At 46.6% G+C, this 12625-nt stretch overlaps 1 protein-coding gene across 1 annotated transcript in view; it reads right to left on the bottom strand.

Annotated features, from left to right (window-relative positions):
* The window catches only part of CTBS (chitobiase), an 18029-nt gene extending 5752 nt beyond the window's left edge, over nt 1-12277 (bottom strand). The window contains exons 1-5 of the mRNA XM_018561870.1: nt 12144-12277; nt 9779-9917; nt 7716-7924; nt 3002-3173; nt 685-782 (exon numbers count right to left, since the gene is read on the bottom strand). Coding sequence (XP_018417372.1) covers nt 685-782; nt 3002-3173; nt 7716-7924; nt 9779-9917; nt 12144-12272 — 747 coding nt within the window. The 5' untranslated portion in view covers nt 12273-12277. The remainder of the gene's footprint in view (nt 1-684; nt 783-3001; nt 3174-7715; nt 7925-9778; nt 9918-12143) is intronic.
* Between the last annotated feature and the right edge of the window lie 348 nt (nt 12278-12625).

Here is a 12625-nt window from a genome sequence, read left to right as displayed (position 1 = left end):
TACCAGGAGAGAACTGCCTTTTCAGTTCTTTCTGGGTTTTCTGGATCATAGTTGGGATCCTGGAGCCAGGAGATTTCTTAGAGCTCTGGGTGGGAAGAGATCTCCATTCCTGGGTCCATGCTTTGGTGGTGACCAGCACCTGATTGTGCACCTGTTTACATCCCTCATGTAATGTGTTGGGATGTGTTCAGGGCCCCACATGTGAGTCAGGAGAGCTCCACCCTGGAGTCAGTGGAGGCCAGTGCAGCAGGGAGCTGCGGGGTTTGCGAACCATATTGAGAGGATTGGCATGTTATTGCTGTTGTCTGGAGGAACCAGACAGTGGCCCTAAAGATTGAGGCCGGAGCAGCAGTGCTGCAAGAGAGACAGATGTCGGTGAGCCCTTATCTGTTATATGCTACAGCAGGCTATTTATGTTGGATTTCATGTTATCTACCGTTTTGAAAGCAAATAAACTGCATCTGACTTGCACCTCCGGTCTACAGTGGAGTGTCCTTGTTACAATATATATAGAAAATGTGTTGAGATAAAGAGTCTAAATAGAAGGCAAAGCAAAATAAAAAATCGAGTTACTATGACTGTCCCTATGAATATATAAAAAACCAAAGCTGATTGCAATTGCACACAGACATAAAAGTACATATAATGCAGACATAATAAGAAAAAAAACCGAAAAAACCACACCTCTGTTAAATTGAGACAGACATAATCATAACCATACCACGGGACACCCATTACAAGCTTCTTCGGATCAATGCTTATATTAATGAACTGCTCGTAACCTGGAAAAGAAATGTTTATTTTTAACAAATTTATCTTCACATATGTACCGAGAATCTGGCCCTGCCAAAGACTGTCTAACTGGAGCTTACAGACACCCAAAACCACAAAACTCTTCAAGGATCACCATTTAGTTGCCACATGAAGATTCTTTGGAAATAGAAACTTTAAAAAAAGATATTTCCATAGGGCTAGGCAAGTCTGGAGTCCCATTTTCCAAGTCGCTGTGCCACCCAAAGAAACACCCCTTTGCTGAGATCAACTTACTGAAGCTTGTCATGTACCTTACAATCCGACTTTCAAATATATGCCTGATATCATCTAAGAGAGTGGGATCCTGATGATGTGGCACAACCCCCTATGCTGATAATAAAGAGATGTCACCAGCACACCAGACTCCTTCAAGGATAGTCAATCGTGAATTTATTCAAAACTTATGTCAAATACACAAGCGTGTTCGGGACCACGCAGGATCCCTTCATCAGGCATAGCAGTGATACTGCTTTCGGGACCACGCAGGATCCCTTCATCAGGCATAGCAGTGATACTGCTTTCGGGACCACGCAGGATCCCTTCATCAGGCATAGCAGTGATACTGCTTTCGGGACCACGCAGGATCCCTTCATCAGGCATAGCAGTGATACTGCTTTCGGGACCACGCAGGATCCCTTCATCAGGCATAGCAGTGATACTGCTTTCGGGACCACGCAGGATCCCTTCATCAGGCATAGCAGTGATACTGCTTTCGGGACCACGCAGGATCCCTTCATCAGGCATAGCAGTGATACTGCTTTCGGGACCACGCAGGATCCCTTCATCAGGCATAGCAGTGATACTGCTTTCGGGACCACGCAGGATCCCTTCATCAGGCATAGCAGTGACACTGCTTTCGGGACCATGCAGGATCCCTTCATCAGGCATAGCAGTGATACTGCTTTCGGGACCACGCAGGATCCCTTCATCAGGCATAGCAGTGACACTGCTATGCCTGATGAAGGGATCCTTCTGCTTTCGGGACCACGCAGGATCCCTTCATCAGGCATAGCAGTGACACTGCTTTCGGGACCACGCAGGATCCCTTCATCAGGCATAGCAGTGACACTGCTTTCGGGACCACGCAGGATCCCTTCATCAGGCATAGCAGTGACACTGCTTTCGGGACCACGCAGGATCCCTTCATCAGGCATAGCAGTGACACTGCTTTCGGGACCACGCAGGATCCCTTCATCAGGCATAGCAGTGACACTGCTTTCGGGACCACGCAGGATCCCTTCATCAGGCATAGCAGTGACACTGCTTTCGGGACCACGCAGGATCCCTTCATCAGGCATAGCAGTGACACTGCTTTCGGGACCACGCAGGATCCCTTCATCAGGCATAGCAGTGACACTGCTTTCGGGACCACGCAGGATCCCTTCATCAGGCATAGCAGTGACACTGCTTTCGGGACCACGCAGGATCCCTTCATCAGGCATAGCAGTGACACTGCTTTCGGGACCACGCAGGATCCCTTCATCAGGCATAGCAGTGACACTGCTTTCGGGACCACGCAGGATCCCTTCATCAGGCATAGCAGTGACACTGCTTTCGGGACCACGCAGGATCCCTTCATCAGGCATAGCAGTGACACTGCTTTCGGGACCACGCAGGATCCCTTCATCAGGCATAGCAGTGACACTGCTTTCGGGACCACGCAGGATCCCTTCATCAGGCATAGCAGTGACACTGCTTTCGGGACCACGCAGGATCCCTTCATCAGGCATAGCAGTGACACTGCTTTCGGGACCACGCAGGATCCCTTCATCAGGCATAGCAGTGACACTGCTTTCGGGACCACGCAGGATCCCTTCATCAGGCATAGCAGTGACACTGCTTTCGGGACCACGCAGGATCCCTTCATCAGGCATAGCAGTGACACTGCTATGCCTGATGAAGGGATCCTGTGTGGTCCCGAAAGCGCTTGTGTATTTGACATAAGTTTTGAATAAATTCACGATTGAAAAGTGAATGGCGGCGCCATCCGCGGTCATTCCAAGCACCCTTCCCCATATTTGGGATTATCCGGTAGTGCAACAAACCTTTCTCTTCACAACCCCCTATGCTGACGTTAGACCTGATAACATAAGCTCCTCTGGGGCAAAGGTTCTATGTACTCTGTGGAGCACTGCGGAATATAATGGTGCCGATATATCAACATGTCATAACATAAGTCCATGCTCACCAGTTATGGTTTGGTTAAATGGTGCGTTGGCTCCAGCGATACATTCTGTCCAGATCTGAGATTGCTCATCATAGGACATTACAAACAAAAAGTCGGACAGCTCCGCTATGGCAGAATAGTTATAGCAACGAACATCCACATATTTGGGGGACCACGCAACATCAAAGGTCACCTGCAATTAGAGTAACATAGATTATGACATATTCAAATGCAGAGAGAGACCTCCACCGCTCCTTCCACATCACAGTTCCACTGCTTGGGTTCATTGCAGGTGCTGGCCAGAGAACCATCCATACTACGCAACAAATGCAAATCCAAAGAAACAGCCGCACACAACCTTCACCCAGCACTTCTTTGTTTGTAAAATCCAGTCAGCTTCAAACTTATGATCCCTGCCTGCTGGTCACTCTCCTCTAACGCGTTTCACCTAATTGGGATAAGTAGATTTGAGTATAGTAGATTATGACGTACACTGAAATCAACTCATGTCAATAATTTTTTTACTGAATTTTGGATAAGGAAGGGAAGAGAATAGAAGCTCTGTCATGTTTTTTTTTTTTGTCATTCTTACTGGGGAGATCTCTCCAGTAAGCACGCAAACTGCAACATGGACATTTAGGGGTCTATTTATAAACAATTTGCAGAGCCATTTGCCCTGCAAAATTCTGAGAGCATTTGTTCTGTGCAAATAGAGGCAAAAGTTAGCATTCTTAGTATGTTTTCTTTTCACGTTGAATGTGATGTTATACAGCAGTATGCCCACTAGATGGAGCTGTAGAGTACAGGAAATAAATACTTATTTCCTATGCTCCTATACTCCATCTACTGGCCATAATGTGGTATTGCATTACATTACATTTGACCTGAAATCTCCTCACCTGGGGCACAGGCAGCGAAAGAAAACTTGATATATGTCTTTAGCCTTCCAAATTCTGTCCAAAACTAAAGAAAGTGTTGGTTGGAACACCAAGACACAGAAATAAAGCACCGCTCCTCCAGCAGGGGAAAGACAGCTAGGTGCTCGCTGGCAGGAGTGTGTTCTCGCTACCAAACAAGTATATAGTATGTATATCCCACCTCAACCTAACCACTGAACCATCACGTTCTCATACAATTCATCCCCACACAGCTACCTCCTCATGTATCACTTCCCCCTCCCTTTTAGACTGCAAGCCCTCAGGGGCAGGGCCCTCCTTACCACCTTGTCTTGAATTGTATTGTGATTATGTCTTCCTTATATTGTAAAGCGCTGCGCAAACTGTTGGCGCTATATAAAGCCTGTATATAATAATAATATAGTATATAGCGAGCTCTATGACTAAGACCAGGATTGGGTGAAACATGTCAGAGGGGGCGGACCTCGGCAGGACTCAGTGTCACTGCCGAACTTTCAATAAACTGATTCAGTGTGGAATAGAATGAGGCTGGATTCTTCCTTTACGAAAAGTGTTGGCTGGAGTTTGGCTTGAAACAGAATATGATTTTATTATATGTACCCCTTTCTTTACAAAAAAAAAAACGAACCACAATTGGCCAGAACTAGAGGTTGTCACAATGCAGTGCCCCAACCACATACACACCATTTTGTGTCACGAAGTGGCAGTATTAAAAATTGTTAAAACCCCTATTTTTTTAGCTAGAACGTAATAAAAAAACAAAAGGGGGGGTTTAGTTTTGGGATTTAGATACGCTTTAAAAGAGAACTATGTCCGAACCTTTTTTGGCGTTAGTTCTCTTTTGGCTCACAGGAGGACATTTACTAATGTCCTCCTGTGACCCAAAACTCAGCAAATAGCAGAACGGCACAATACTGTCTGGATCCACCCCGCTACCTGATTGACAGCTACCTCTGCCTATCCAGAGTCAGAACCAGTGGCGCTCGCCCCCGCCTGTCCCTTCAGTTAGCTCCGGAGGAATGGAAAGGGGAATCCCTGCAGGGAGAAGTGACTGACGGTCACTGCTCTCGGTCAGGGAACTGAGTGATCAGCGGTATGTAATCACTCAGATCTCGAGCTATAGAGCCGACATGCGACAATTTCAGTGTCACACGTCGGCTCCAACTATTGGGATGAGTGTACTTCACTTATCCCATAGTTCTCCTTTAAGGAAATACAGTAGATTTTTTTACTAGCTCAACCTGTATTTCTGGCCTAACAAGCCTTTAACAGCAAGCATGCATGCCATGTTTGCACATTATACTAACTTATTTCTGGGTTCCAGAAATGAAGAAAATACATATAAAGTCCCTTCTACCATTAAGCTGGGAATGTTATAACATTTCTGTGTTCAGTTCCACATTATGGGGGGAATTTATCAATCCTGTCACACACTCTACATTCTTTAAACAGTTGCAATCATCAATTCAGTCGCATATTGCGGCTAAGTTCCTATTGTAGTGTTTAGTCCATTCATGAATTACTGACAAAGAGAAACTTGCGACTAACTAAGTATACTGTACAACAGCAAAAAGTTTCCCAGCACACTCACCAGTCAGCATGCAAAAAACCGCTAGGGTTAAAAACAGAGGTTTGGATACACGTCTTCTGCAGAATATGTGAAAGCCGCACAGCCGCGCCAGGGCTCCCCTGTGTAGTGCGGCCCTAACTCTAACCTATGAGAGTCTCCATCTTGGAGCACATGGGGCAAAAGATAAAATTGGGTGCAGGTTTGTCAGGAGGAAGCCCAACCTCCTTAAAAGGCACAGGGACGCACAAGGGATCCCGCACATCACAACAGCAGCTGGGACCCCCCCCCATGCGTCACTGCACCAAATCAGTCAAGCAAAACAAATGGCAAACGCACTCATCAATGGTTGGTGAGTGCGTTTGCCATTTCTTTTGTTTTGCTTAACTAAGTATACTGTCGCACATAAGTGCTAGTTGGAAACAAATGATTGGGACAAATGTATCCACAGAGCTCTCAGTCTGTGCACCACAATCTTTTCCAAGTCAAACAAATGTATTCATTGGGCTGCTGACACTGTCAGTCTGTGCTCCATATCTCTTCCCACACATGAAAAATTCAAGTGACACTAAATTCAGGAGGTAAATCTTAAAAATTCATTCAAGTACCCCAACTATTAATTAAATCATAGCTTATTTGTGTATCACTCGACTGTAGATCCTGAAATCATCTCTGAATTGGTGCTGACACTGTCCTTCCTTCTGGAGGGGGGCTACTTTTGTTCCCCATGGTCCCTGTGTGTTGTAAAGTAGTCACCGCTCCAAGCTCTCTCCAGTGATGGACTACAATCACAATACCAATCAGTAAACTAAACATGAGATTGTAGTCCATCATCAGAAATGCACATACTGTAGACGCAGATACAATCAAAATGTGTAGTTAAGTGCAATTAGTTCCTAATCAGTCAGTTACTGTTTTGTACAAACAGAGGCTCTAGATCTTCCATTGCTGGCATCCAGTGGTGCCAAAGACCATCTTATTTATCAGGCTAACTTGCTTTGGTGAGGCGGCTCACAAATCTGCATGACGTTCAAGGAGTGAAGTTAGTAATGACAGGTCTCTTTTCTTCTTCACTACAGTTTCTTTTAAAGCAACTTTAGTTTCTGTTCTATCAAAGGTTAAACATCACAATCTAGTATCTGGCAGCCAACATTAATGACCTTGTTACTATGTTGCACAACAACATGGCAGGAGAGGGCACGATTGGTGTTTGTGACAACAGATGCCAGCATGATCTTTACTGTCTGAGATTGCACTAAGCAGAAAGCTTGCTCAGCAATTATATAGAGCCAAGAGTTCTAGACACTAGTGCAGGGGCGTACCTTAAAAGTACCTACACCAGAACATGTTCCCGTTCCTGCAGCGTCTCCTTCTCTTCAGCTCTGCTGTCAAAACCGAAGAACAGATCACTCGGCTGCTCACTGTTGCATAGCCCACTATAGACCCCCCCAGCCCACAAGAGACCCCGCACAGCCCACCCGAGAGTGACCCTGCAGAGCCCACCATAGACTCTCTATGGTGGGCTCTGCAGGGTCTCAGGTGGGCTGGTTGGGGTCCCTTTCCCTGCACACTGTGCTCCCCTTATCTGTCAGCCCCGAGCTGCCCGCTGCTGGGCCCCGGCCTCCTTCACCACCATCGCTTTCACCACTGTGAAAATGCTTGTTCCCTCTAGACCCTATATAACTTTTGAAAACGCTGTCTGGCTACATTTCATTTTTGCACTGGGAACAAGCATGCTGTAAATTAGTGTCAGAGCTTCCCCCCTCTATCAGAGTATTAAAATCAGAATGGCAGTCAGAGAGCATTCTCAAAATGCTCCTATTTTGTGAATTTTTGATAAGGGGGAGCATCTTTCCCCTTTTTTGTCCTGCTACACATGCATACTGTACATTGATTTCTTTCCATGCAAAACCCTGTTGTCTTTACTTCCAGTAGCCTGACAACACACTCTGTGTAGGGAAAGGGCTATTGGTAGATGTAGCTCTAAGTGGGAAAGCCTGTATCAATAGGATCCTGGAGCCCATCAGATACCCCTGTAAGAATTTTACAAGTCTGGCGTTGAGGTCACGGATAGTAATACAATCTGGTTACTGCGACAGGAACATAGTAAAAGAAAAAAAATGAATGCTGTCCCATGATCCAGAGGTAGAAAGAAAGGTTTGAGAGTAAATTTGGGCCAAGCCTGTAAAATCCTTTAAATGTGGCTACTGGTTCTGTCTAAACAGGCCCAAAGTAAAGGCAGCTTTGTCACCTGAGATCCGGGGATTTCTCTGTGAAAGGCCTCTGTGGTCTCCTTCACCAGATCCGTCAGAGCGTAATACTCGGGCGTTTGGGGAAGTACCGGCTGCTCGATGTCCAAGTTGATCCCATCCATGTACTGAGCCTTGGCCAGGTTCACCTTCTCTGCAATCCAGTCAGCTCTCACCTTTGGGTCTACGATTTTCTTCACGGACACATCTCCTAAAATGCCAGGGGAAAAAAAAAGGAGATAATTCATGCAAAGGAGATTACGATGCCTCTCTGCTGCACAGCTTTCAAAATGTGGCCTGTTAGTCCCCATTCACACCTAGGCGTCAGCATCTCTGCGCGGTTTTACGCGCGTTTTCCCTAAATAGATGCGCGTTTTGGACGTGTTTCTGCATATGGGTGTATTGAGTGTTGTCCAATGAAAAGAAGAAGTCCTGCCCATGACAAACTCCTACACATTAGCCAAGGGGTTAACAACATCAGCCTTTCAGCAGATGTGGAACTACAAGTCCTGTTTTATCGAAGCCCGTGGACGTGCATCAAAACTTCCCCCTGTGAGCAAAAAAAAGTGCAACCGTGAAATAACAGCACACAAAAACGTGCACAAGGGTGCAAGGTCCTTCCAAAGAAGGGACCTACTTTCCAGACCCCCCGGGGAGCAAGGCTCCTGACAGGGGTTGAGACTGTCGGCCCACCAACCCGAAAAGGCCGGTGGACCCATTTCCTTCGGGGACCTGCCGAAACAGGTCCCTCACAGTACTAGGCAGGGGGGATCTCCCGAAGAGAAACCCCCCTCCTGGGTGGGAGGAGACAGAGAACCCCGAGAAGCGATGCATATAAAAGTCTGTACACCCAAAAGAGAAACAGGCATGACACTCAGAGGTAGCTGCATACTGGGATTTGTAGTTCCACAACACATGGAGATCTGCAGCTGCACAGACCTACAATAGCCACACAAGCAAGCAGAAACATGAGCTACAACAGTATCACAACAAACCTTAGATGCACCACATGTCACATGTTTTACCTTTGCTGTTCTTCAGGGATGGAGGGAAAGATTCCTATTCTGGCCAAACCTGGCAAGCAATTTGCATCCAAGCCCCGCCTCCTCCTTCCTCTGTTTTTATAAAGGGGGTTGCGCAGGTCATAGAGGCATGGTTGTGCCTGTATTAGGTCTCGTTCACACCTAGGCGTATTGCATATGCGCGTCTGTCTGTCACGCGTTTTTTACCGCGGTTCGCGGTAAAAAAAGTTGCGCGACCGTCGCGCATTTCCGAAGGCTACTTGGCTGTATCCCAATGGAAACGCGCAACAAAACGGCCCAAAGTAGTACCTGTACCTTTTCAGGCGTGGGCCGTTTTGTAGCGCGTTAGGGACGGGAGGAAATACACCAATGGTGGGAACGAGACCATTGAATACAATGGGATTTATATTTTTGAGCGTTTTGTAGAGCGTTCGTCGAGCGTAGAACGCGCTACAAAACGTTCAGGTGTGAACGAGGACTTAGACTTATAAATGCCTCAGAGTCAAAGTTTTGCAGACATGAATCAGCCATTTTGCTTCCCAGTGTGCTTTGCAGGTGGTCTTCCACAATGTATATGCGCCTTAAAAAAGCGCGTTCTTTTTGCACAAAAACACGCAAAAGCCCCGCATGCGTGTTTTTGGAGCGTTTTCCATTAAAATCAATGGAGCACAAACGCGCTGAATCTGCCTGAAAGAAGCTCATGCACCTTTTCAAGCGTTCGGTGTTTTTACAGCTTGCTGCTAAACTCTCAGGTGTGAACAGGGGCCATAGGAATGAATAGGAATTCTTGTGTTGCGTGTTTTGACGCTTAAGCTTTCAGCAACAAAATGCCCAGGTGTGAACAGGGACTCGCGTATCAATTTTGAAAAATCAGACAAGTCACATGACCTGTCAAAAATTGGCTTCCAATTCAGCCTGCCAGATGCTCACAATATATTCATCTGTCAAACAATATTTGAAACCCTTCAGAATGAATTAGTGAACCGGTTATGGATCATAGAACACCATTTGATGAACCAATGCATCATCAAGTTATTTCTCACCAGTTAGTACGTATCTTGCTCCTTTGGAGTGTGCAAAGCACATGAGCTCGGGGTCATAGGGGGCAAATAAAGCCACTGTAGTCACCTCAGACCAGTCATAGTGCTTCCAGTTTTTGCCACGTACGAGGAAGACATAGACCTGTGAAGAGAAACTTAGAAGATCAGTGTTGTAATAATTCACTCATCTTGAATAACCAACAATACCACACTGAAGGGCAACTGCAGCCCATAGCACCAGCCATTTTTGTTTCACCTTAAGGGCTTGTTCACACCAAATGCAGACCAGATCTGCATGAGTTTCTGCACACGCAGTGCAGTGGGTTATGCCGCGTTTTTTGATGCGTTCCGGGCCGTTTTTTTTAAGTTTTAAAATGGGCTTTCAGTGCGTTTGCATGCATTTTTTATGCGTTTGCATGCGTTCCAGAGCAGTTTTTTTTACATGCTCTGGAACTGAACGCTGCGGTGTGAACTAGAGCCCAAAATACCATTGGACTACATTGGACGCAGTTTTGATCCGGTCTGTAACTGCTCTGCTCCTGGAACGCGCTTGGTGTGAACAAGGCCTAACAAAAACTGACATCACTGCAACATGAGGCAGTTTATGTTCTGTAAATATATATACACACATACAGGGCTTGAAAAATGTAAGGGTGTCTCACCAGTCAGTCAAAAATTTCACCGGTCAGCATGCCTTGCAATTTATGTTAATATTTTTTTGGGACAGATAGAGTTTTTTTGGAGGCATACAGGTGAAACTCGAATAATTAGAATATCGTGCAAAAGTAATTGCAGTAATTGCTGCAAAAGGGGCCCACACCAAGTACTGAGTACTCAGTGCCGTCCGTCCGTTTTTCTACTACGGGCGGACGGCAACAGGTTAAGGGATCGCCTAAAGGCAGTCAGAGTGAGAGATAGACGGCCAGGGTGGGGTAAAGAGATCCAGAGGATGGGAGAGACTCTAGAGGAGTCCTGGAGGCAAGCATGGGAGGTATTGACGAGGGAGCTGGAAAGCAGGAGGTCTTTGGAAGAGCGGAGGGGACAGTTAGGGTGCCTATGCCTTTAGGAGTCACGCCTGTGGCTGTCAGTGTTGCAATGCCTCATGGGACTCGTAGTTCCATCACAGCTGGAGTGCTGATGTTGCCTACCACTGATCTAGATATTTCACAGTCTGAACACTGCAATTGGTATCTTTCAGTTATGTAAATGCAAGTGAAAGTAAAGTCCGCTAGGCCTGGTGGGCTCTTCTTATACATGCAAGTAGGCACAATGACCATCTTAAAGCTGAACTCCGGGCACAAAAATGTTCAATCACATATAACCCACAGTAGCCACAAAGGATATAAATCCACGTTGTGCGCACCAAATACCTTTGCAAACTCAGATATTGCCTTGTTAGAGTAGCGGTGACAACATCACATCGTTGTACAAAGCTTGTGTAGAGAGCAGAGCTGTGGGAGGGACCCAGCAGGCTCCACCCGCTACAGGCTGTATGCAGAAAACTATATGAGGGGCGGAGACAAGACCAGTCACCCTGCAAAAGGAGAGAGAGCAGCAGTGACCGGTCTTTATTACAGGAAGTGGCACATTTTGACATTGGATCACTGTACAGATTTGGAAGAAATACACCAAGAGCATCAAGATTCAATTAACATTACACATGACTCTTGTATTAGCACAATATTTATGAGTTCAGCTTTAAAGGCCAACACAAATTTGTTGCTACAAAACTTCAGGTGTCCTGCCCGGGAAACTCTAAGGCAGTGGTTTTCAACCTTTCTAGGGCCGTGACTCCTTGGTAACATTTGCCAAGTTGTGGTGGCCCCCAACCGTAAAATGTAGGGATGTACCAATACTAGTATCTGTGTGGGCTCTGTGGTGCTCAAGCAGCCACATTAGTCTCCAATGTGGCTGCAATAAAGTTAAAGTGCAACAACCAATCAGATGCGATGACTCTACTCCTAACTCTACGTCCCCCAGAGCAACACCCAATCAGATGCCAAAACTCATCTCCTAACTATGCATCCACATTTAGCAACAACCAGATGTCATCTCTCATCTCCTAAACTGCATCCCCCAGAGCAACAACCAATCAGACGCCCGCACCCAACTCCTAACCTGCATCTCCCAGAGCAACAACCAATCAGACGCCAGCACCCATCTCCTAACCTGCATCTGCAAGAGCAACAACCAATCAGATGCCAGCACTCATCTCCTAACCTGAGCTCCCCCATTGGTTGCTCTCAGTGCAGGGATGACAGCTCGGTATTCAATCATTTACAGCAGCGTCATGTGTCAGTAGAGGAATCAGGAAGTTACATTGACACGATGGAGTGCAGCCAGCTCCCCTACCCCCCAGGTTCTGTACCTCGAAGTCCCGGGAGTGTTGGATGGGCTGACACAGAGCCGGGTCCGAGCAGGGACAGGCAGCCAGGCACACAGCAGTCCCTATGAGGAGGAGCAGTCCCGGCACCCAGCACACGGTACACATCTGCATCCTTCAACCGCAGCCAGCAGCTAACTGCGCTCCGCACCGCCCTGCCTGCGAGAGACACACCAGGGGGCGGAGACTGACCTGCAGGGGGCGTGACCATGTGCAGGGTGATTGACAGGTCCAATACTTATCATTGCACAGAAAGGGAAATAAAGAACAATCACTGCGGGGGGCGGGACAATGAGCTGACACTGCTGATGGAAATTGATTCAAGTGTGCTAATTAAAAGTTATATTGTTACATTGTATTCGTAAATAGAGAACTTGCGGCTCTTTTATTCCTTTTCTCACCCCCATGAGAGAAATAGTCTTGGCTTACTGACCTCTCACCTGAAAATACCAGTTCCTTGTGTTGCA

Source organism: Nanorana parkeri, unplaced genomic scaffold (genome assembly GCF_000935625.1).
Source record: "Nanorana parkeri isolate BGI_ZX_2015 unplaced genomic scaffold, ASM93562v1 scaffold548, whole genome shotgun sequence".
Taxonomy (NCBI): domain Eukaryota; kingdom Metazoa; phylum Chordata; class Amphibia; order Anura; family Dicroglossidae; genus Nanorana; species Nanorana parkeri.
Note: the sequence above shows the minus strand (reverse complement) of the source record. Positions and strands in the feature narration are given on the sequence as shown.